This window comes from Vigna angularis, chromosome 10 (assembly GCF_016808095.1).
Source record: "Vigna angularis cultivar LongXiaoDou No.4 chromosome 10, ASM1680809v1, whole genome shotgun sequence".
NCBI lineage: Eukaryota > Viridiplantae > Streptophyta > Magnoliopsida > Fabales > Fabaceae > Vigna > Vigna angularis.
In genome coordinates this window covers 24,653,795-24,681,058 of record NC_068979.1, presented here as the reverse complement: position 1 = coordinate 24,681,058, position 27,264 = coordinate 24,653,795, and the positions used below count along the sequence as shown (strand labels likewise).

At 31.5% G+C, this 27,264-nt stretch overlaps 1 protein-coding gene and 1 pseudogene across 1 annotated transcript; both read left to right on the top strand.

The window, feature by feature from the left end:
• The first annotated feature begins 21,085 nt into the window (after window positions 1-21,085).
• On the top strand, window positions 21,086-23,647 carry LOC128194443 (uncharacterized; annotated as a pseudogene).
• Window positions 23,648-25,297: 1,650 nt separating this feature from the next.
• LOC128194442 (uncharacterized) lies at window positions 25,298-26,911 on the top strand. Its single transcript, XM_052870053.1, has 3 exons — window positions 25,298-25,634; window positions 25,698-26,614; window positions 26,843-26,911. Exons 1-3 carry the CDS (start codon window positions 25,298-25,300, stop codon window positions 26,909-26,911), a joined length of 1,323 nt encoding a protein of 440 aa, XP_052726013.1.
• Window positions 26,912-27,264: the final 353 nt, after the last annotated feature.

Genomic DNA, 27,264 nt, shown 5'->3' with positions numbered 1-27,264 from the left:
GACCTTAGGTTACTTATATAGCACTACGAGATGAAGTAGGTGGAGAAAACTAAAGGATGTGAAACTTGGAAGCCTACAAGTCTGGACAACAACTCTCAAGGTTGTTTTAAATCCCACATCTCTTAATTCTACAACCTCCTAAGGGTATATAAACTACCTAACTAGTCTAAAGACCAAAATTAAAACTATACATGCGATATCTTGCATTACAAACAACTAAAAGGAAAAGAGACTTATTTATTCTTCTTTCTTTTAAGCCCAAACTATGTGAAGTCCCACATTGCTTGCACCTTAAAGAAAAGAAAAATATATAAGTTTTTTTACAACCAAACTAAGAAAGAAACTAGAATAGGCAAAATACAAGCCTAAGAAAACTTATGCTATTTTTTTTTATGTTTCTTGTGACTCTTTAAACTCTTCATCCTTGCTCTATCTATTACCACATCAAGTCATATACCTTAGAGGAGGAACTACCATCTTTCCACATTAAACCAACCATATCTGCACCATATTCCACTACCATTAAGCTTCCATAACCACTAACTCATTTAGAAGTTTCCGCTTTGCTTGAGTCATATAGCTTGAAAGAGATTATTCCATAATTTGGTATCAGATTTTTGCCTTGGTGAAGGAGCAAAGGAAGAAAGAAACACTTGGAGAGGAGTAGCTTTTCCTTGTTTGTATTTGTATATTTGATTTCTTTAAGTTGTAATTTACTTGCTTTCTTTAGGTGTCTTGATAGAGTCTTTGGTGTTCAATCACATCTTCTAATCAAAACCTTAATTTCTTATAGTGAAGTGCATGCATCTTAGTTGGTAAGTGCTTTGGAGGTTCTAAGTGCCTTCTAGTCTTATCATTAGGCAACATAGTTTAGCTTATTTGCTTTCTTTATTTGCTTATAGTTTAGTGTGTGTTCACTTGCCTTTCAAACTTAATTTCCTTTTAGAAGTTTGGTGCAAAAGGACTTAAGGTAAACTTTGGCAAGTAAAAACTTAGTTTTTAAGTAATCCTTAGTGTTTGACCTCTCTTTCCTGAAAGTGAACTTGAGTATTCTTGCAACCTTAAGTCTCCTTAGCAATTTCTTTTTGGAAGAAAAGGTTTCTTAATCTAAAATTCAAAAATAGGATGCATAAACATGTCTAGGGATCTTTTTTACCAATATGGTAGTGACTCTAGTAAAAAAGATCCATAAAGTTTAAGACAAAATGCTCAAGAACTAAAGTCACTAAAAATTTGGGGAAAGCAAGAGGTCGTACAAAAAGAAGAGGGGAAAATTAAAAAAAAAGACTAAACTTGTCATTCTAGAGAGGAGGAACTTAGAATTTTAAAACAAAACAAAAATGAAAGGATATAAGAGAAGATTGAGAAAAGAAGAGAAGAACAAAGTTGACCCAAGTTGCGCAAAACCCTACACTACTTGACTTATAATACAAGGCTAAAAAAGGAAATCCTATATTACTTGACCCATGATATAAGGCCTAAAATAAACATAATCTATTAAGAACTCACTTATGGCCCATGATGATAAGAGTTTGGGCTCACCTTCTGTAGATGACTCCAAATCTTCTTGAATATGTTTGGTCATGACTAAGGGGTATAATATCTTTCTATCCCTTAAAACAAACAACATCACAATCATCTCTCTATTCCTTCAAATTCATTCATTCCCTCTTCCTCAAATCCATCATTTCTAGCAAAATAAGTTAATTCTCCTTTTTGAAAACATGTAGCCAAAAGATTATAAAAGTTAATCCTACTTATTAGATAGAGACCTTCGTATAGCCATTTCACTACAATAAATTACTTAATTATATATGAAATTTTATCTATGAAAAAAATTATCAATAAAAATATATTTTATTGATGAATTTTAAATTTTTTATTATGAACATATATTTTTATAGATAATGGATTATTTAATAAATTATAATTTTTATTATCAACATATATTTTCGTTGATAATGTGTTCATCTGTAAAATTTATTGATAATTATGAATTAGTATTGTTGATAAATGTTTTCGTTGATGATGAATTTTTTAAGACCATTAGTAAATTTAATTGGTAAATTGAATATCGAAATTTTCACTTTGAACTTTGACATTTTGTGATTAAATTCATCAGTTAAATATGTCGATAATTGATTTTACTTTAAATGTGCTACTAAATGAGTTTTTTTTTTAAATTTATTAGTGATTAAATTGTTTTAAAAGGTTCTTGCTAAATGCATCGAACTCCAAATGAGCGAAATGAGAAAGTAGATAATGCAAAAGAGAAAAATGAAGAAGAAAAAGAAAAAAAATCACGTTATTCACCGTCGACTAAAATTCATTATAGTTAATTATAGTATAAAAATTTTGTTTGTCGGTAATTCTTGAGAAATTTTTCTTATCTATCCATAAAAATTTTATTTACAAATATTTTATCAATAACTTTAGATCATCAATAATTTTATTTTATCAACAACTTTTCATATTATTATGGAATTTAACTGGTGGTAATATTTCAATTTTTTGCTTGGTTTAATCTTTTTCGATATCCCTATTTGTACAGGATTGTCTCAGATAGGTCATCGTTTTCTAAAATGTGTCAAAATGGTCCTTAATTTTGAAAATTGAAATCAATTGAGACCTTTCCGTTAAGTTGGCTGGACGGCGTTAAAGAAATTGATGCGTGGGTTGCTGAGATGACCAAATGGTACTAACGTGGCACAGTACTGTTGTTGACCTGGCTTAATGGTGAGTTTTTATATTTAAAAAAGTTAAATTTTTAAATCTTAACAGAATAAAAGAATGTTTTAAATGAAGGAATCCCTAAATAAAATGATTCAAAACACAACGTTTAAGTAAAAAATAGTTAACAAATAAAAACGTTGTGTTTTAATTGAGTGAAGAACGTTTTAGTTATTTGGGGGAATTTGGAAAATTAAAAGGGATTTGAATAAAACCCTAAATTAGAAGACTGAAATCCCAAAAATGAAACATGTGCCTGAGGAGAGCAAGAACGAAAGAAGCTTTCACATCTCCACCAGCGAGAACGAAAGGAAGTCGCTCCTCCATGGAAGCACCGGAGAAGAAAGAAAGCAACCAGAAAAAGGAATTTCATAGAGCACCACTTATGAACGCTGAAGAGCATGATGGTTTGAATTTGACTGATGTGCTTGATTTTGAAGAGATATTAGTCAGAAAAAAAAAATGAAACAGAATATTTAATTTGATTGTTTGATAGAAAATAACAATTTGAATTTGAAACGTTTAGTTGAATTTGAATTTGAAACCTATAGTTGTCCATCACAATTAATTTGTCAAGCTGGTGAGGGGACATACGCATGTACAAATGGTTTTTGCAGCGTGAACGCGATACCAGATCTGCGAGTGAAAGGGTTTTGCCATTGCCTGCATCTGCATGAGCTGAACCTGGAAAAAGTAGAAGCTTCTTGAAGTGGGTCTCCCACGCATAGAAGAAGGAACCCTAGAAAATTGAGAATTTTCTTAGGGTTCAAAAAAAAGGTGCCATTTCTCAAATAATTTAGGGTTTCAAAAGGATTATAATTATGATAAAAACCAAGAATGATGGCAGAAACCATATGTGATACAAAGATAACTAATTTTGCAAATTTTAAATTAGGGTTCTAAAAGGATTCTGATTTAGGAAAGGTTTAATCATTTGTTAATTGTTTTTTATTTAATAATTGTGTTTTGAATCATTTTATTTCAATAAAATTTAATTTGTAAATCAAACAAATCCAACTCAGGAAACCGTACACTGCCACGTCAGTAATGTCATCCTGCCACGCACGCTCAATTTTAACGTCGTCCACCCAACTTAACGGGAAGGTCTCAATTGATTTCAATTTTCAAAATTAAGGACCATTTTGGCACACTTTAGAAAACGAGGATCTATCTGAGACAATCCTGCACAAATAGGGATATCGAAAAGGATTAAACTTTTTTTCTTATAGTATTTCGTACTAATTTTCATATCACAGTTGCAAAAAGAACCAATAGAGGTTTTACCATATGCTAGAGATTAATTATGCCAAATGTAAAGATTGTGGTCGGCTCTTTCCTTCCATAACGAACAATTTTGTGAATGAGATTTAACTCTTTAAATTTTTTAAGACGTTTAGGAAGTTTTGGATTGAGTTTGATCAGTATATTCTTTTTGTTGTGGATGAGTGACCAATACATGATTAATTAGATTGAGAATAATTTCGGAAGAAAAATATGTATATGGATTCATTAGGAGATAAAAGAATCAGTCAATTCGAAATATTTTTAGAAAGCTAAAAGTGTAGTCAATTTGAGTTTTATCCATTGTTGTTTTAAGCACACCAATAATAGACCCACTTGCCTCACACCAGTGGACCAAAACTAGTTATACATTGTCGTACCATGAATTTGTAAACCAAAACCAATACCATGTACGTATGAACCAAAACCAAGGACAGATAAGGCAATTAGGACAGCGAAGGACAGACTTATTCTTATCCGGAGAGTTTTCCACAGCAGCCACTATGGACGACTTATAATCTCAAAAAATTTGATTTCTACAAAGACGGATGATTTTTTTCTTCTTTGAAATAAGTTTACTTTTGTTTTTATTTTCAGTTTTTCTTCTCAAAAAATATTTTTTGGGTTCTATTTAATTGTATTATTTATTCATTTGCATTATTTATAGATAACCCTCTGTATGATGCATAGAAAAGATCCATGATGTTTTTTCTTATATTATTAAGATTCTTTTTCTTACAAATTGCTGAAAGTGTTATTTATGTAGGAAATGCTAAGGATTTTGGGATGAATAAAATTGTCAAAGGGGGCTAATTCAAAATTTTAGATTTGTTCCAAGAAATCCACTTAATAAAACAAGGTAAAAGAAACGTAACTCAATATTTTACTTACTTGAAAATTCTTTTGGAAAAATTAAAGTTTCTTATATCTATTCCATCTTCTACTTGTGATATACCTTAGACTTATGATATTGCTAAAACCTCTGTCTAAATATAAAAGAAATAAAACATATTTGTTTTCAGAAGAGTCTAAATGACACCCACACACGTCTTATTAATGGATCTCTCACAAATATCAATTGTGTATTCTATATCATTATGTAATAAAATTGTCAAGTGGTTGGCAATAACAATCAGGGTGTTGAAATCAAGATTTTGGCCAACACTATAGACAAACAAAATCCTCATATACAAGACCAGAATTTGAAGACTCATGGGTGTACACTAACCTACAAGGCCAAGGAAGAGAGAGGAAGAAAATCCAACTTTAGAAAATAATGCTCTTTTTGTGACAAGATGAATCATACTTCAAACCATGAAACTAAACAAGTCTTAGTACTTTCACTGTAGAACAACTACAAAAGTTGCTTAAGGTGATTAAAAACACTAATAGTACCTCTCATAGTGTCAATCATGTCCTACGAAACCATTAAGGCTAACTAACTCAAAAGACAAACAAGATAATATTCCTAAATCATTAATACTGGAATCACTAATCATGTGAATCATAACTGACTCATGACAAACGTCTTTTTGTTACTTTCTACAAAATTAAACTTGTTTCAGTAAAATTGATAAATAACTATTTTGTAATTGTTTATTATGTAAGGAGTATCCAATTTAAATATATATATATATATATATATATATATATATATATATATATATATATATATATATATATATATATATTAATGTCTTTTACATATATGAATTTTCTTTTAATTTGATATCGGTTCAAAGTTTAATTAAAGATTTGAATTAAATTATAACGTTTTCTTCTAAGATGTGTCAAATTTAGGATAGTTTTACATTGAAGATTATTGGACATGTTAATGTATGAAGGGTTATCTACCTACAATGTTTTCCTGTTTTTGACAAAGACTTTGTTCCTAATACTTTTCTTGCCTATACACGTGTTGATAAACTTGTGGCATCATAGATTAGGATACCCTAGAATTGAAATTCTTGAACAAATATGTAAATTTTTCCAATATCTAGAGTGTTTCCAAAACTGTATTTGAGATTTTTAATTAATTATTTATTTATATAAATAGTGGAATTAATTTTATTTATTTTGCATTGGATATTTTTTGTGTAAAGTTGTTAATAAAAAAAACTTAGAATAGATATGGCTCATACTCAAGGTGCATTTTTACATTACGAAGAGAGTTCCTCACAGGGTGAGAGGAGACTTACTGGTTGTGCTTGCAGAAGACATGAAGCAGCTCAACCTGATGTTCATGTTGAGGAGCATGGAGATGTGAATGTTAAGGAGAATGTAGTTGATGAGCATGCACTTGAGGAGCATGATATTGAGGAGGAGGAACATCAGGATGTTCCTGAAGGTGGATTTCTTGAAGGTCCAGTTGACGCTTCAGTACTGATACATTACATTCACCATATTGTTTATGCTATATGACAGTATCAGATAAGTGCAAAACTTTAATTGTAATGGTTATTATTTTGTTGAAATAAATTTTATATTAAATATTATTGTTTAGGATCGAGGGCAATCAAGTTGATCTCCCACGGGTATGGACATTCGATGTTGTAATTTTCAGATTTCTCATGCACCTAGAAACAAATTCTTCAACAAAAAAACCTCCGACCAGCAATGCGAACTAGCTACATCACCACCACCAGCTGTCTAGAAGCACCACCTCCAATCTCAACTGGCTCGAAGCACCACTCCAAGCTCCCTTGTGTCTCAACAAAAATCCATCTCTAATCTCTCTCAACTCGAAAGATCACAATTAACACGAAAATGATATGGAGTGGAAAGTAACATATTCAATGAAAATAAATAAAATGGAATGGAGAAAAACACACTTAAGTAAAGAGAAAAAATGAACTGATTCAAATAGGATGCAAATGGGATGTAGGGTTTCTTAATAGATGAAATGAAATGGAGTGCATGTTACTCAAGGAAATAGGATTTCTGAAATGAAATTGGAAGCCAGTTTGCTAATAAGAAAAATGGTATATTTCATTCAATTCACATAAATCCTCAACAACAAAAAATAAGTTAATAATAATTACCTCATTAATTGAAAGGTATTTTAAGAAATTGAAGATATTGAGTGAAAAGGTTGGAGGTACAGGATGAAACACCTTGAGTTTTAAATTGTAATGATTTTCTAGGCCCAACACCTTATGTAAGAGAATAAAAGAGATTGGCCCATTTGTCTGCAATGTACGTCCATTTGACATGCACTAATGTGACATCACTCAATATTGTTTCAATATATTCTTAAAAAAATATATTTACGAAGATTAGAATTATAAATTCTAATAATTGAAAATCAACTTTTTTTTATGATTATTAGATTTTTGTATATTAAAAATAGTTTGTAGCAAAATGTTTTAAAAGTTAATATTTTTATTGGCAAAAAAATATTAACTTTTTAAAACAGTCAAAATAATGTTATACATTTAATTCTTTTCATCCACGTTCATTTTTTTTATCTTTATTTATTTTTCTCATCCACATTCATTTCTTCCTCTCGTACACACGTTTGTCATCTACACTTTTCTCACATTTCCTTCCTTCACATTTATTTACTTTATCTATATTACAACTTTTTTTTTTCTATTTGTTATTTATATTTTATTTTTTAGATTATGGAGTGTTGTATGAGAAACTTTATTTTTTAAATTACGTCAGTTAAGTAAGTTAAACCAGCACATAAATATTAAAATTAAATTTTATTTAGCGATTGTTTATTGAACACCAAATTAAATGAATTTTAAAATAAACTAGTAGCGTTAATTTGACTAATGTTAAACTGTTTTAATTAAAAATGAATTTAAAAATTATTGGTGAATTAGCATTGGCTTAATTAAAAATGAATTTAAAATTTATTTTACATACTCAAACTTTAAATTTTGATGTAATTTTATCTGGGAGTTTCTTATAACTTTTTTATGCTTTGAAAAAATTTTCGAGTTATTTGGAGCTCGTTAAAATATATTATTAGTATTATCTTAAGTTTGGAGATATATTGTGTATGAACAAGAATCAAGTTGAACAATACTAACAAGTTTAACCAATTTATAATCTATAAAAAAACAAAAACAAAAGTTAATAAAAAAACTGAAACTAACATTCTTATCTAAAGTGAATAAATTCGTTTATGATTACATGTGTTAGTCATCCAAAACTTTGTCTATAAAGGGTTTGAGTAGAGAAGAAGGATCCGTGCAAAGATAAAGTGAATAAATTTTCACACTCCTTCCTAAAGTTTTAATGAATTCACTAGCATATAACATCTGTAAAGTGAAAATTCCTACGTCTTATACTTCTTTGACATTTGAAACTAGGGCATTCAATGTCATACTTAGTTACATTTTCACCTTCGCACCAAACATTATCATCAAATTTTCTCAATAAGATGTCAAAAATTGAGAATTTCGACGTCTAATGACCATATGATGTCAAAAAATATAAATTTCGATGCCCAAATTCAACATTTATTTACAAAAATATCACCAGTCATTTTTTATCTTGATTTTTACGTATTACGACATTGAACGCACTAGTAAAAAAAGAGGATTTTAACGTGCCTTATATACTTCAGTTTCAAGAAAACTGAAGCATATCAAAACGCGATGGCATTTTCGTAGTTATTGTGAACTTATATGCCTCGGTTGAGGGGGAACCGAGGCATACAGCCCTATAGAAATCTCCTCTCTCTTGTGCAAGTCAGACTTTTCATCTGACAAACTTTTTGAAAATGGGCTATTACCTCGGTTATGCAGGGGAACTGAAGCGTATAACCCTCTCTCAGACTTTTCATACGAACAATTTTCTTCTTCCTCTTCATGCGAACTCTCCTTCTTCTCTACGAACACCCCTAGACAACACCTTCCTCTCCACGAACACCCCCAAACAGCACCTTCCTCTCCACGAACACCCCCAGACAGCACCTTCTTCTCCATGAACACCCCCAAACAGCGCCTTCTAGCTCCGACAATGTCGGGGAGGTTCCATGGCGTGGTGAACATTGGCACCATGGTGATGGACCGGTCCGACTTCCGCACGTTGAATAATTCAAGCGACAGGGTACCCAAACGATAGGAAAACCCAACCACGTCTCGGGATGCATAGCGATGTTCATCGCGATGGCCAAGACCTCCTCCGTGATTCCAACAACGAGTTGTTCTGACTGCAATCTCCTTTCGAATCAGATCTCGACAAAGTCGAATTAGAGCGATTAGAAACGGTAGCCTCGTCCAATTGCGGTTCTTCATTCGGAGAAAAGGAGAAATGTTTGAATTGATCGAAGATACACGAAGAGGGATCAGATTGAGTATGAGGAAAAGAAAGATAATGCGAATGAGAATACATTAACGACAGAGTGAGGAAGGATGCCAACCCCTAAAATGGTGAGTTAGGGTTGCTTTGATTTCGTCGAGGGGGTTTCTCAATGACGTGGTAGGTGGATCGAGTATGGTGTCATTTTCATAATCTCCATCGCCATCGAGTCGGCGGAAGATAAACCAAAGGGAGAGGAAGTGTTTTTGAGTGAATCTGGCATTGTCTTCTTTGTCCCGGATGGTTCACTAGCGAAGATGCGGACTCGCGAGTGCGCGATCTGTGGCGTGCCCTTGGCAGTGGAGTTGGAAGGACGTTTCTGGGGATGGGGATTTTGGGACTACTATGGATGGTGTTGACAATGAGGTGATGGGGTTGGGGTTTGAGTATGAGGTAGAGGAAGGGAAGGTGAATTAAAATGGGAGTGGTCGGGAGAGGGAAAATGCGGTAGAGAAAGGCTGGCGCAAAAGAAAAAAAAAACACTCTACTACATCGGTTCAAGTCCCAACTGAGGCAGTAGAGTCCATAATACTACCTCCATTCACAACCGAGGCAAAAATGGGTAGACTTTTTGTCTTGCCTGTATATGTCTTGGTTCAGGAACCGCTGCCTATGAGCCAAAACAACCGGTATTGTTTCCCTTAACTGCACTAGTGATGCAAGATGTCAAAGCCTTTTTGTACTAGTGTGTGTTTATCCTTTTTTTATAAAAACAATAAATTTTGAAATGAAAGATAAAAATGCTTTCACATTCATTAGAGTATAAGTACTCGTGTGATCATTTGCATTGTCCTAATGTTTGCATCGTTTTAGTGCTTAATAATTTTTCTTTTTCTAAATTATTAAATGTTGTTTTAAAAGTATAAATACTAATGTAATGATAAGCATCATATTAATACTTAATATCCTCTTTTTACTAAATAATATTTTAAACTTATGAGTCTTAACAATTAAATAATTATCTTTTTATTCTTCAGTCATGTTAAAAATATAAAAAAAAATACAAAATCTATAAAAACTAAAAACACTAATATTTTCAAATAAATAATCTTTTAAAAAACTATGTAAAGGTGATTTCTCATTTTGAATTAAAATACAGAGGAACAATGTTAATTTTTGTCCAACGCTTACAATAAAAAAAATATTTTTGTTTCATGTAATTTTGGAAAAAATTAAACATTTTGGGAATTACAACGTAGTGCTTTTGGACAGAATAAGATACTAATAATTTTTCTATGTATAACTGATTTTTGAATTTTATATATGATGTTTTATTTTATTGTTTTTCATATTTTTTTCATTCAAAACTTTTTTTTCTATATTTATTTTTGTCCGGTTATGTGTAACATTCTAAAAATATAGTGTAAAGCCATATAATAGGAACATTACATTCATAATACTACAGATCAGTTCTTACAAAAGATAGAACGTACGGTTATGGCCGAACGACCTTACAAAAATAGCAGAGGGGTTAAAATTGTACAAATATACAACCTAGACCGAACGGTGTACAAAATACTTATACCGAACGGTCCTCCCAAAAAAGAAAACAGCAGATGACCGAACGGTTCTACTGTTCGGTCTTAACTTCTACCTCGACCAAATTTTCTTCTTCCAGCGCCTCTTCCAACAAAGCTTCTCATTCTGCTCACATCCACACGAATGATCATTGCAACAGAAGGACAACCACCAAACGTACAAAACGGACAAGACAGGAAGTAGGGTAAGCTTATGTAATTCAATTCAAGTATCAACATAGATTTCACACAATTCAAATAAACGAGATAATTTATCCACTTTTACATGCAAAGCCTAATACTAGACTCTGACTGTCCGGACTGTATGAATTATGTGTAGCTACGACGTTCGTGCACCCGGGTGATGTAGTAACTGGGATACCCTCAACAACTGTCACCCGAGGTTAGTCCGTTCCGTCTAAATTAACCATAAAGACTAGGACCTCCTGCCATTCTCACACATGACTTACCCTTCTCTACGTTAGAAACGAGTAATCACGAAATATCAGGATGAACTGTCAGCTTAGCATGCCCACATTCATACTTTACCAATTTCAATATACATTCATGAGCTATTCCTCCCCGTAATACTCGTTCATAACCAAAGTCATTTCATCCATATCATATTCCATCATCTTTCATTATTAAACCTCAATTGAACCAATTTGAATAAAGATCCATTAGGATACCAAATACCGAACGTTAATCTTCAACCCCGAATGAGAACAAGCACTCGGAGTGAGACCGAGAGGTCTCTAGTTCCAAGATAGATCAAAACCGAGAGAGTTACTATTGGGGTTGAGAAAGAGACCGATTACAATAATATTTCTCAAAGACTAATACAATCCATCGTTATTTACAAGGTGAGCCAATTTAATGAACTGACTCATGAGAGTTTAGACCGAACGCCAATAAGCCTAGGCTGAGTACTAAGACTCTAGGCTGAACACCATAGAAACTAATACTGTAGGACATCGAATAATAACAAGTGACAGAATTATATGAAGAAACCGAACGCTATAAATAGTTAGCTTATTTATGAGTTTAACATCAAGGAGAACGAGTGCTGGTCGAAAACCGAGCATTGTAGAGACCGAACGCTATTGGTTTTGGCCGAATGCTCTTATTTAAAAAATTAAATTACAGAATCAAGGTCGAGCGCTTGGTTTAAGATCAAGCACAACTTAGTACGAGCACTTGGTGTAAGACTAAGCACTACTAAACTTATAAAATAAAGGCTTGATAAATATAAGATACCATTTAGCTAGTGTTCAAGAATGAACAAAATATACAATTACATATAAATATACTTAAGTTTACCATCTAACACCAAGGAACAAATATCCTTGGTTGAACGCTTATATACAGATATTACAGAACAAAGACGCTCTGTCCTCAACTGGAATTCTTTCCAAATGAAAGAATCTAGTTCCAACCGAGTTCACAGGAAAATCGAACGGTCAAAGACCTTCAGTGACGAACGTCAATTTTCATATGGGATTACATGCTTATAATTCTTTATATCAATTCATTTCTCAACATCTATCTTCATAATTTCGTACATCCATATCATAGTAAATATTCATACTTCATACAGTCAAAACATAGCAACAATCATATTTCATATTCATTCAATAAATCAACGAACATGCATCCATTCAAAACGAACATAAAATCAAATTATATAAGCTTCCCTTACCTCTAATGTGACCAAACGTTCACAGTTTGAACAGAGTAGCTCACCACCAATTTCTTAGAAGACTACGTTCGTGATTTACGAAACTAATCAAATAAAAGACCAGAAAGGCGTTCAGAAAGGGGTTAAGAAACTCATGCAACCGAAAACTGTGTTTGTATGTACAAAAAACCACTCGGCTAAGAGAGATGAACTTACCAGCCCAGAATTCGAAACTGATCGGTTCAAATGGACGCCCCCGACGCCGGAAGAGTAGAAATGGTGCCTGAGTGGTGATCGGAGAAGAGAAAGTGAGTGCTTCTTAGAGAGAAGATGAAGAAATCTAGAGAGAAGGAGGAGAAAGTGGGAACTCATAAGGTTGAAGAAGATGGTTGCATGCAGAGAGTGGCGTATACTTTTGAAAGCTAAGTTTTACTTCTACCGTCAAAACCGAATGTCCAATCTCCTACAGCCACCTGCTTTCTATTTTCTGATATTCTAAACTCTCTTCTTGACACTTGGCTTTCACTCGAATGGAGTTTTTTAGTGGATTTTTAATGGTTCTGACATTATGATTCTGTCGCGACCCGCTTATGACATGCTATCAAATTTACATACAAAAAAATATATATTTATGCAAAAAAAAAAACGAACGCTATAAATTGAAAAATAAGATGAATTTATTAACCGATGGAGGAAGAGAAACACTATAGATTGGTAGTTCACTTTTCTTAAAAGTTATCATATACGTATTAAGATATAATTTTTAGATTGCGTCAAATTTTATTATAATTAATAATTATGTCTTAGAAAAATATTTGAAATTAAAAATTAATCACAGTTTTAGCAAAAAAAATGAGATATTTTATTTTATAAAGATCAACTAAAATGTTATTCCAAAGGAAACAAAATCAACAAATTCAAATTTTAAAGATAAAATTAAAAAAAAAGCGTAGAAAATATTCATATTTATGCCAGCTTTTAGTATTATCACTGTCCTCGTATATTTTTCATTACTTTATCTTCTGATATATTTTAAAATATTAACTGGAAAAATATTTAAATTTTGTTAATAATAGTTGATAACTGCTTAAGGATAATAAAAACATGCTACATTGTCCGGTTATAAATGATAGCAGTGACTGGTTTAAATTAAGCCTTAGGTATGTAACTTTCTGATTGAGTCGCACGAAATTTCTATTCAACGTAATAGATTGACACCCTTTAAATTTAAATATATAAACATTATAAGTTTTCTCGCACATGATATCAACTATGTAATATCTATAATTATTTCTTTCTCCAAGTGCCATTTAATATTCGTAGTGTAATTTCCATGGCATTCTTATTGGTTACTTAAATTATTATTTCTAAAATCTATGGACTTTCAAGATATTATAAGATCAGATATACGTTGCGTGTCTAATTCAATCTGACTTCAGTTATGAAAATGATTTTACTATTAATGGGAATATAGAATCTAGTAAATAATTTAAATCTCCCTTTCTATTTCCTGAGTCCTAAACTCGCATAAACCTTATTTAATACTTAGAAAATAATTTTATACACACCAAGTTACTGACTAACATTTAACAAGTTCATTACATTGACTCTACATGTAAATTATTAATAGAATTGGCCAACATGATTAATACTTAAATTTTAGTGGCTAAACCAAGTTTAAGATTTCTACATTTTTTATCAAATTTGAAAAAATTGTTAAACAATATTTTTCTATTGCTTTGAATCAGCTGGATGACGAAGCAACTCATCAATTGTTCTCTCATTTGCATGTCATCTAAGGTTTTTACCGTCATATGAATTTACAAACAAACGCTTAAGTCTGACTACAATTGGAATGTACCAAACTATTTTCAAAGCAGAACCATTTTTTTCTATTTGATCATTATCCTCACTGTTGTTTATTGACTTGTATCGTGATAACCCATATTTTGGACACTTTTTCAAAAATTCAAACTTTTTCTTATATAAAATGTAGTTATTGAGACAAGTATGTATCATTTTATACTTCATACCCATCGGACAAAGAATTTTCTTCACATCATTATTACAAGTGGTTCCATCTGGCAGCATTTCATTCAACAACTTCAACAATTCTTTGAAACTCTTATCAGTCCATCCATTGGTCATCTTCAAATTCATGTGTCTTAACACCGGTAACAATTGTGTGAACTTAGTTGAATCGACATACAAAGGATTTTCCGCATCATTGGACATCTTCTCATACACATGAGTTTGGGTAAAATTTTCTACGCCAACATTGCAAATCATGTCCCTATTCGTCTTCTTCTGGTCGATCTTCCATGGTGGAATAAATAACATTTTCAGTTTGGGAGATAGTCGAAAAGTGTATTTCTTCGTCGTGCCATATTCATGTTGTATAACATCATAGGAAACCATCACAGATAAGATGTTTCCAAATTTGGGTTGCATTCAACTTCTCCCATTCAAACAGTTGACACAAGGACATCTAAGCTTCACTTCATCATCACTTCTACCCTTATTATGTTGCACAAATTGTATAAATTCTTCTACCCCTCTCTCGTACTCAGCACTAATGCGTGGTAAATTAATCCAATTTTGATCCATACGTAAATATTCTGAAACATTCTACAAAATTACAATACAAAAATAATTTTTGTATCGATCATTTAATAGAAAATTAAGGTTAACTCAATTCAATCATACAATCATACAATTAATAAGCACTAAAATAATCACATATTCAACATAAATTTTTTTACAACCTAATACAAAATTATATGATCCTATTAAAAAGTAAACTTTAAATATTAAAATAAGAACCTCAGAATGTGAAAGGCTAATAAAATTGGACAACCCACGATCAAAACTGTAGAAAATTCAACTATGCAAAATTCAAATCTAGACAAATATACAAATAAAATATTAGTTTTAGAAACAAAAACAAACACAAAAACGCAAAAAAAAAAACATAAAAAATTTACCTCTAAGGTGGAGAATCGCAATAACCAACCCAAGAAGAGGTTTGGAAGGATTTTGATCGATGATAATGCTTCGTAAACGTTCACGACGACCATGGCAAAGATAAAAAAATGACTTTGAACGGTGAAAATGCAAGGAAAATGGGTTAATATTCAGGCATAGCGGAGAGCGTTTCTGTTGTAGAGGACGAACAATTTTGCGAAAAAACAAAATTTCTGTCTTTATTTTTTTTAACCTACAAAAGGTTATTACATCGATTCTTCAAAAACCGAGGCAATATGGGGATACGGCCTCAGTTTTCCGCTCAACCGAGGCCTAAAGTTGTCTAAAAAATATTCAAATTTAATTTAAAATGACAATTTTGCAATTTTGTTGAACTCTTTTACCTTGGGTCCTCACCAAACCGAAGCATAAGACCCATATTACTTCTGTTACCATACAATCGATGTCAAAAACTCATATCAAATTATATTTTAAATATTCAAAATAGGTCAGAGTAGGGTCTATGGCATCAGTTCTCATGGAACCAAGGTCAAAAGCCCCATCGGTTCTCATGGAACCAAGGTCAAAAGCCCCACATAAGTATTTGAAAATTTGATTTTTCAATTGATCAACTTTTTGGAGAAAGGGTCTATGGCATCGGTTCCCTGCAGAACTGAGGTCGTAGACCCTTTCCAAAAAAGTTGTCAACTGAATAGTTAGAGCATAGAGGAGAATGTCAGTGTGCGCAGAGGGTTTATGGCCTCAGTTCTACAAACAATTTAGGTGAAAAGCCCTACACAAAGATATTTTTAAGATTGCAGAGAGGTGAATGTTAGTGTGACCAAGGGTCTATGGCCTCGATTCTAAAAATAACTGAGGCCAAATGCCCTACACAGATTTTTTTTCAGATTGCAGATGGTAATGTTAAAGTGCATAGAGGTTTATGGCAACGATTGTTTTGGAAACTGATGTCATAGACCCTCTACTACTTTGAGTGGATTTCAACCGAGATATATACCATTGCGAAATTTTCAAAAATGTTATTGTGTCACGTTATGCTTCGGTTTTTGGTAATCGAAGCATAAAGGGCGCATTAATATCCCTTTTTTTACTATTGGATAAGAATCAATGTTCTAATTCAAGAACTAAGAAAATCATTTCTCAAATAATGAAAATGCATATAATATGACTCAAAAGTGTTTACATAAACTTTTGTACCTCTATACATAAGTTTAAGAAAACATAAAATTTCTAAAAGAAAATCCAAACCCAAAACCATAAAAATATAAAATAATTTCTAAAAGAAAATCCAGAAACATAATCTCTTCTCAATTGTAACAACTCATCTTCAAATTTCTAATATCAATAATCTATCACAAGATAAGATTTATTATTTAATAATAATTACTCTAGCTGTTATAGTAAACTTGTCAATTTAGTTACATGACTTTGATTTATATGAATTTAGACTAAAAAAATTCACTTTGACTAAAAAAATATAAAGTTCACAAATTCAAAATATCGAAACCTTATTGATAAGAGAGCTGTTTTAATAACCATATTTCTAGAAGTAGATGTCTTTCTTTAAAAATAGGAATCTTAAAAACATCTTATTTAAAAAAAATCTATATATGAATAAGAATATTAATTTGCTTTGCACTGATGATTTATAAAAAAATTAATTTAAATTTAAATTATTGATATTAACATTATTATCCGACATAAGCTGAATATAAGGTTCAAATTCAGAAAAAAATATAAATTTCTACATGGAACAAAAATATAAAGAACCATAAATTGAAAAATAAGATGAATTTACAAAGTGAGGAAGATAAACACTATAAATTGATAGTTCACTCTATTTTCTTAAAAATTATCATATACGTAAGTGATATTAAGATATAATTTTTAGATTACTTCCAATTTTGTTATAAATAATATTTGTCTTAAAAAAGTATTTGAAATTAAAAATTAATCACAATTAAAAAAATTGAGATATTTATTTTATAAAGATCAACTAAAATGTTACTCCAAAGGAACCAAAATCAACAAATTCCAATTTTAAAGATGAAATTAAAAAAAAATCGTAGAAAATATTCATATTTATGCCAAGTTTTAGTATTATCACTCTCCTCGTATATTTTTTATTATTTTATGTTCTGATATATTTTAAAAGATTAACTGGAAAAATATTTAAATTTTGTTAATAATAGTTGATAACTGCTTAAAGATAATAAAAATATACTACATTGTCTGGTTATAAGTGATAGCAGTGACTGGTTTAAATTAAGCCTTAGGCCTTGTTCACTTGAATGGATTTGGGGGAGACTAATTGAGGGAATTTGAGAGGATTTGAAGATAATTTTTGTTGTTGTTTATTTGAGTGAATTTGGAGATAAATGAAAGTAGATTTGGAAGTAAATTTTTTTAATCTGTCACATCAATCAAATTATACACTAATTCTTATAAACTTTACTTCTAAATTCATTCTCACTTACCTCCAAATTCATTTAAATAATCAACAAAAAAAATTATCTTCAAATCCCCTCAATTACTCTCCTCCAAATTCCTTCAAGTGAACAAGGCCTGAGTGATGTAATATTCTGATTGAGTCGCACGAAATTTCTATTCAACGTAATAGATTGACACCCTTTTATATTTAAATACCTAAACATTATAATTTTTTTTTGCACATGATATCAACAATGTAATATCTATAATTATTTCTTTCACCAAGTGCCATTTAATATTCGTAGTGTAATTTCCATAGCATTCTTATTGGTTGCTTAAATTATTATTTCTAAAATCTATGGACTATCAAGATATTATAAGATCATATATACATGTCATGTTGCGTGTCTAATTCAATCTGACTTTAGTCATGAAAATGATTTTACTATTAATGGAAATATAAAATCTATTAAACAATTTAAATCTCCCTTTCTATTTCCTGAGTCCTAAACTCGCATAAACCTTACTTAATACTAAGAAGATTATTTTTAAGACACCAAGTTACTGACTAACATTTAACAATTCATTACTTTGACTCTTCAGATAAAAAAAAAAGGAAAATAGTATCACATTTTATCCAATATCTGTTATAATTATGATATGATTCTTCAATATTTTGTTGAACTTATTTTTTATCTTAGTTAAAAAAAATCATATGATTATTTCTATTAAATTGGTATTAATGATGTTTAAAGGAGTTAATTTAGTATTATCTGTAGTTGGTTCATTTAAAAGTGATATCATTTTTTCAGTCATGACATTATTTACATTGTTACGTTATGACATTATCTAAAGGGTGTGGCAGTATAAATGATACCTGCGTAAAAATAAGAAAATTTAGCATTATATAATATAGAAAATTCATAAATTCACGGACGACATAAGGGTTTGGTAGACCTAAAGAAAACATAAAAGATGAGATTTTTTATTTATAATTTATTTTTTAAGCTTTTTTTTCATGCAAAACTATATTTTAAATTGTTATAATCAATTTATTTTAACATTTATTTTTTAACAGATAATAAAGTTAATTCATATAATCTTTGTTGAGACATTATTAATCTTAGATAAGTTTTTACTTTCTTAGGTTTAAGAAACTCCTTTCGCTGAAACACGATATTGAAATTGTTCATAACTAATATAATTATAGATTTCATCTTTATTATTTATCAAAAGACTAAACTCTAAGTTAATTATTAGTTCTGCAATTTAATCCAACTAAAAATTCTAGTTTACTCATCAAAATATATATATATATATATATATATATATATATATATATATATATATATATATATATATATATATATATATATATATATGAGTTTGCTAACATGCGTACGTCTCTTTTTTAATTGGTACATTTTAGTAATGTGTACCGGGTTTTAGTAGACAATAATATCCTTATATATATATATCATGGATTCTAAGTTTTAAGGTTAACGGTATTTTAATAATTTTCATTCTCAAAACTAAATAAAAAGAAACTCGAAACCCTTGTTCACCTCCCTTGTTCCTCTCCATCCTTTCTCTTTCGTCTCTCTCACTCTAACATTTTCTTTGTCATTTTATGGTAGCCTCAACTAAAAAAATCAGAAACACTTACAATTAAACAATCTTACAAAAAATGATTTTATAATAAGTTTTCATTTTATAATTTTTGTCTTATCCAATTTTCACAAGCATAAAGGATATATATATATATATATATATATATATATATATATATATATATATATATATATATATATATATATATATATATATATATATATATATATATATATATATATATATATATATATATATATATACCTCTAAAAACAAATAAAAAAGTACTGAAAAATAACATCGGACAAAAAAGGGCCTTTTAGTCCTAATAAAAATAATATCAACGAAAATAGAAATAAAAGTCTACCAAAAATGAGAAAGATTAATATACACAAATAACATGAGGTTCAAAAAATAAATATGCCAAAACACTTATAAGAATGTTTCTAGAATAAAAGAAGAGAGACAAAAACTGAAATTAATAGAAGAAAAAAAGTCACGTAGAGAGATAAAAAAAAGAAAATAAAAATTAATTATAAGAAATTAAAGATAATTAATCATTATCTTTTTAATAAACAAAACTATACTTTATTAAAAAATATTTTAAATAATTAAATATCATTTTTAATACCAAAAGAAATTAACGGAAACTTATAATAATAGGTATATTAATACTAACAAAAATTTTAAGGTCCTTTTATCCTTAAACATAATTTTATAATTAATTTAATATACTAACAAATTTGATACTTTTTTTCTCAAACATAATTTTATAATAATTTAATATACAAATATTAGTATAAAAAATATCTAAGAAGTATTTTATTATTTCACCCTTCAATCAGTGAAATTTTCTAACCACAAGGTTACTTTGACTTTGACACGGATGTTGAATTTGACATTCATATAATACCATAGACAGTGGGTCTATACTGATGATTTTATTTAAAATAATGGTAGAATAACGTGCTTCTATATTTATTTGACCTATAATATAAAAGTAAAATGTTAAGAAAAAAAAATAAAAAATAAAAAATATAATGTTAAATGTTAAATAAATGTAAAAAATTTAGATATATTAAAAAATTGTTATTTTATTTATTTATTAAAAGTAAAATTGGAAAGAAAAAATGAAAAATGAGCGTGTTAAGTGAGTGTAACTTCCCCGTGCATGTCAAGCTACTACTACTCTTTTTCTAATCATTCTTTCTCGAAAAAACTTATAAATGATATATTAAAATCAAAGGTCCATTTTAGTGATCCACTTATATAAAGTCCCTGTGGAAAGTACAAGTTTCTCTATGAAAAATCGTATGAATATATATAATTTTTTTTAACAAATATAATCTCATCATTTAAAAAAAAATTGAAGAATCATAAATAATGAATAAATAATTGTGGTAAAACTTGGAAGCAAATACGGTTACAGATATGAACAAAAACAAAAGGGTCGAATTGGAAACCCTCACCCACACCTTCGTCTATATATTATTTCCCAACTCTGTTCATATCCACCAAGAACAACTAATCATATCTATCAAAATGAAATCAAACCTTTCTGCGTTCCTATTGTTGTTCCTTCTTCTTCTCCACCAATCCCTTTTCGCGAAGGCGGGTCTTCCTATTTCTAAATTTGCCCCAATCGTATACAAATGGTTGAGGGGAAAAATACCGCCTAAACGGATTATTGACAATTTACCCATACCAAACTTTTCTCCTCCACAACAAAACCAAACACTACAGCAAATCAAAGGCTTGTCTCGAATCAAAGAGTACTTTTCTAACTTTGGCTACCTTCAATCCTCTCAGACATTCGACGATTTTTTGGACCAGCAAACAGTATCAGCCATCAAGACCTACCAGCAATCTTTCAATCTCCGAGTTACCGGCAACCTAAACAACGAGACATTACAACTAATCTTACAACTAATCTTACAACCCCGATGTGCTGTCCCCGACGTGAATTTCACCTACAACTTCGCCGAAAACGTGTCGTGGCCCAAAGCCGGTAACCAGTTGTCCGAAAAGAAAAACCTCACGTACGGTTTTCTTCCGAAAAGTAATATCCCGGACAACGCAACGAAAGTGTTCGGACAGGCATTCACGACGATGACGCTGACATTAAGATTGGATTCTATATACTCAATGACGTCGTTGACGCCGATGTGTATGGTCTCAGCTTTATAAGGGAGGAACCTCCGTCTAACGTGAAGACGGCGGAGATACGTCTCAATGGGAACATATCCTGGGCGCTGCCCAGTGAAAACAACAGCTTGTCGTGGGAGAATGATGTTCTGGACTTGGAGAGTGTGACGATGCATGAGATTGGACATTTACTTGGACTTGACCACTCTTTCTCGAATGAGTCTGTTATGTACCCTTACATTCTGCCATCACAGCAACGAAAGATACAACTCTCGAACTCCGACAAGAACGAGATTCTTCAACAGAACATTGAATCCAGTTCTGGTTATTGTGGAAGTTGGAGAGTTCTAGTAATTATCACCTTCTCCCTTGGATTTAGTTATATGGTGCTTCCGGCTTGATCGTGGATTTAGAAGCTTATTGGGAATAATATTATTGGTATTTGACATAAAAAAATTACTCCTTTTGACAATATCATTCACCACTTTTTTTTTTTGGAAATATAAAAGATTAAGATCATTTTATTTTTATAAAAATTGTCAAATAATAATAACCGATGTTAAATAACCTTTTCTCAAAAACAGAAAAGATAATGCAGTTCCATCTGTTTGCATGTAACTCCTTGCATGTTGTGTCCAAAAGAAAGCTAGTATTATAATGGTTTAATATATCATTTGCTTTTTTTTAGGAGTTTAGTTTAAAATGATTCTACTTTTTTAAAAAGTTGAGTAAGGCTCATATTTCGTTAAAAAAATGTTCAATCTGGTTCTTTTCGCTCATGTCGTTAAAAAAATAATAGTGCAAATGCCATCGTGGCTAAACCTAAATGAACTATGCAGTTTGATGAATACGGGATTGAAAGAATTATATGCAGAGAGAGAAACGTTGTTTGAAGAATTAAATGTAGAGAGAGAGAGAAGCGTAAATGAATTTTAATGATTGAAGAGAGAGATATTGATGTATTGATTAGAGACATAATATTTCTCTGGAATGCACCGGTTTTATACACCTCGTCCATATTCCATCCTATATCACCCTATATACTATTCCCCTCAATAATAACTCAAAAATGATATAATTTTCGAAACCCATAAAACTAGATATTCACTATTAGGACGACATCAATATAACTAAAACAAAGAATCCTTGCATATTAACAAGAAAACTATGACCATTAGATAACCTCTGCACCTCTCTCATCAATCTTTATATCTTTAAAAAAAACTACTTTAGCTTCCCTAGACCTTTTTTATAGACCCAAAATTTAAAATCTGCACAACGAAAACCGTAGCCTGTAACCCTTCACCATTCTTATAATCCACCCATGCAATCCCAAAATATCATTTACGTACTTTACCTATCAACAAGGGACATAACAGCATATGCACAACAACAATTTCATGCACTTGGTATTAACCATATTATGATTTCCCTCCCAAGGTAGGTACCACGAAAACCATTAAATGCCAATATCAAGAACCTCTTCTAACTCTCTGGATTCCAACATCTACATTATACAGGAAGAAAATATAATATTTCTCTTCATCTTACCGTGGCCCCCACATGCATTGAAACTCTTCACTTGCAAAAAGATACCCAGCTAGTGGCTCCGCCGCTTCCCCGGGTCTTGCCGGATTCCCTCCAGTACCCACTGGGATACGTCGATGCGGTTCCCCACCGGTCTCGATCTGATAGTGGTGGCGATGGCGTAATGAATGCATTGAGTTATTTGACGAATATTCTCACTTCGAAGGTCTACGACGTAGCAATTCAGTCCTCTCTACAATTGACGCCAAAGCTTTCTAGGAAACTCGGGGTTAAGGTTTGGCTCAAGAGAAAGGATTTGCAACCCGTTTTCTCATTTAAGATTCGTGGAGCTTATAATATGATGGCAAAGCTTCCTAAGGAGTTGTTGGAAAAAGGAGTTATTTGCTCTGCGGTGATTGTTATGTGAAGAGGGTTAATCCAAAGGTGAGGATTATTGGGGTTGAGCCCTCTGATGCAAATGCAATGACGTTGTCATTCCATCATCATCAGAGAGTGATTTTGACCAGGTTAGAGGATTTGCACCTAACTTACGTCCTTTTAATTTATTTAAAATATTTACACAGTGCAACCTCTTCAAACGTGCCACGTATTCATCAAACTACATAGCTGATAAGTGTGAAAAAGAGTTGTTTTTACACTTATAAATGATCTCAATCTTCTAATTATTTATGTTGTTACTCAGTGAAATGTGTAATAGGTAGTAGATTGTTTGTGTAAATTATTGTACAGGAAAGGATGTATAATTGGAACTCTGTCAGCCAGTTCTCGCATAGCGCAAGCCAAAACTCGCACTGCCAGGATATATAAATTCGCATAGCGCACCATTACCTGTGCGCTGTGCGAATAACATCAGTTGAAAGGCAGCAGTTACGTGAAATTCGCATAGCGCACACACACTTGTGCGCTGTGCGAATTAATGAAGTTATTGGTTTTTAAAGACGTGACAGAAAGGCAAAAGGCATCTTCTAACACACGAAAATAGAGAGAAAAGACTGGAGAACTGCTCTGGAGAACGAGGAGACCTCTCTGAAGACATGAAGATTGCACATCATGCAAGGAATTACGGAGATGAGTATGTTTGTGATGTCTAAGATAGGCTAAACTTTTATTCGTTGGAATTGACTGTAATGGCTGACATTTGATGTAATATTTCCTGTTCAATATAAATTGTGTTCATATGCTTTTCTTGTTTACTTTTTATTTTATTTTACGGAAGTAAAATATACTTGTTTTTATATTCAAATTGTACTGGGAAGTAAATTTGAGTATTAACGCAAGAAAAGCAACCAGAAGGAAAGATGCTAGGAATAGTTTCAGTTCTCCTGGTCATCAATAACATCAATTCTTAATGCAAAGTTTATGTTTAATTACTTAAGGAATTAATAATTAAACATAATTCTTTAGAACTTGTTTTAAGGAATTAAACCAAGATACTGTGATTTTGATGTTTGAACGCAAGTTATATTGCTCAGAATAGTTACTGTAATGTGGTCATGAAGTCAATTCCAATGAAGCTTTCTTTAAATTTTAATTTCAATTTTAAATTATCATCTAGTTTGAAACTATTAATTCACTTATATTTTGCTGTTCAATTGATTTTGATAAATAAATTTTAATTGAATAACGTAACACAAATTCCCTGAGGAGAACGATACTTTACTTATCACTGTATTACTTGTAACGATTTGGTATATTTGCCAAAAAATTATCAAGTTTTTGGCGCCGTTGCAAGGGAATTTGATTGTTTTGTTATTTCAATTAGTTGTTTATCAATTTCAATTTTGTTCCCATCTCCGTAAATTCATTGTTTTAGTTTTCTGTGTATCTGTATATATTGTGTTTTGTTCCTGTTGTTATTTCTTGGGTTGGTCATTGGAGATTTTTGTTCTGCATGCCATGCAGAACAAAATCTGAGAATTTATTGTTTGATTCTGAGATTGAAAGGACAGCCTGTAGAAATAATAGTAGGCGTAGACGAGAAAATAGAAAAAAAGAAGCTAGAGAATCCAGCTTATCCTCAAACGCTTTTTCTTCATATGACCAAGAGGGTAAAAAGATGGAGGGAAACAGGGAAAATGAACAAGGAAGGCGTACGTTGGAAGATTATGCTTCAGTGTCTATACCTACATCTTTCAACAGTATAGCCAGACCTGTGGTAATCGCGGCTAACATGGAAATGAAGCCAGCATTGATACACCTTGTTCAAAGTAATCAGTTTTCAGGATTGTCACATGAAAATCCCTACGATCATCTGACAACTTTTAATGAATATTGCAACACTGTTAAAATGTTGAATGTGTCAGAGGAGACAATCAGACTTAGTCTTTTTCCATTTTCCTTGGCAGGAAATGCCAAGAAATGGTTAAATTCTTTTCCTGAGGGAAGTCTGACAGGTTGGGATGACGTTGTGTCAAAGTTTTTGCAGAAGTATTTCCCTCAATAAAAAATAAACAAAGGCAAGCAAGATATATCCTCTTTCCAACAGGAACCTGAAGAGACTTTGAGTCAGACATGGGATAGGTTTAAGGGATTGTTAAGAAAGACTCCCATACATGGATTTGATGTCCCCACTCAATTGAACCTGTTCTTAGGAGGTTTAAAATCTCACACAAAATTGATGCTAGATGCCTCAGCAGGAGGTAACATTAGGTGGAAGACACCTGATGAAGCTCATGAAATTATTGAAAATATGGCATCTAGTGACAATGATGTTCAAAGTGAGAGAGGACAAAATCAAAAGAGGGGAATGTTGGAGTTGCAATCCCAAGATGCCTTATTAGCCCAAAATAAAATTATGACTCAACAACTTGAGTCTCTGATGAAAAAGGTATCACAACTACAAATCCAAAATGTATCACAGGCACAACATACTGTGCAAGGGTGTGAACTGTGTGGTGGAGAGCACCAAAATGGACAGTGTGTTATTCTCACCAATGCTAAGGAAGAGGTCAATTACATGGGAAATCAAAGCCGTCAAGGCAATTATGGAAATTATAATCAAGGATGGAGACCTCATCCTAGCATGGGTCAGGCTAGTTCCAGTAGACCACCTCCACAGTTTCAACAACAACCCACTCTTTCTGATAGGACATCAAAACTGGAAGAAACTCTTCAACAATTTATGCAGATGTCCATATCAAATCAAAAGAGCACAGATGCATCTCTAAGAAATTTAGAAGTTCAAATGGGTCAGTTGGCCAAGAAACTGGAAGAGAAGCCTGTAAATACATTTGGAGCTAACACTGAACCAAATCCAAAAGAGCACTATAAAGCTATAACAACAAGGAGTGGTAAAGTGTTAGACAGTGTAGTTGTGAGGCAAGAAGATCAAGAGGAAAAGTTAAATGAGGAACAGAAAGATAAAGAAGAAGAAGTGGAAGAGCAGAAAGATAAAAATAAAAAAATTGAAGAGAGCCAAAAAGGAAAACAGATTGTGAATCCTTTACCATACCCAAAGACATATTCTAGAAAGGATATAAATTAATATGAAAATATTAATGGATATGAACATGTATGAAAATATATGTTGGTTGTAATTGATCATGAATATGATATCAATTAATATGGATGAATATAAATATGAGTGATTATTTGGTATTAGGAACTTGATGTGGAAATCATGTTTTATGGAGGAATGTATGAGTTTGGTGTAATTTCAGAAGTCTCATAAGGAGATTCTATGGTGATGTTTCTTTAGTGTATGCATTGATGTAAGGATTCGAGTAAGAAAATATCCTAACATTCTAATAACCATTTAGACTCATGTAGAGTAGAATGAGTTATATGTTGAGAGTAGTAAGAGATCTCTGAAGGTAAGATAATATGCTTAAGCATGAAGGGGATTAACCTTGCGAGTGATAAAGTGAAACTCATTTGACAATGACTCTATAAACCATAAACGTATGTGTCGAGTGATTTTGACATTAAATGCATGTATCCGAATAATTGAACTTATAGAGTCTATAATTGTATGTTTGATTATTATATGAATGTATCAATCATGATGAAATTAATTTATCTGTT

Excerpts from the sequence above, each read along its gene's own strand:
- LOC128194442 (XM_052870053.1), top strand. The coding sequence starts at position 25,298 with ATGGAGGGAAACAGGGAAAATGAACAAGGAAGGCGTACGTTGGAAGAT. Across the intron at positions 25,635-25,697 it reads TCCTGAGGGAAGTCTGACAG|GCAAGCAAGATATATCCTCT; the intron begins GTTGGGATGACG and ends AAATAAACAAAG. Across the intron at positions 26,615-26,842 it reads AGAAAGATAAAGAAGAAGAA|GAACTTGATGTGGAAATCAT; the intron begins GTGGAAGAGCAG and ends ATTTGGTATTAG.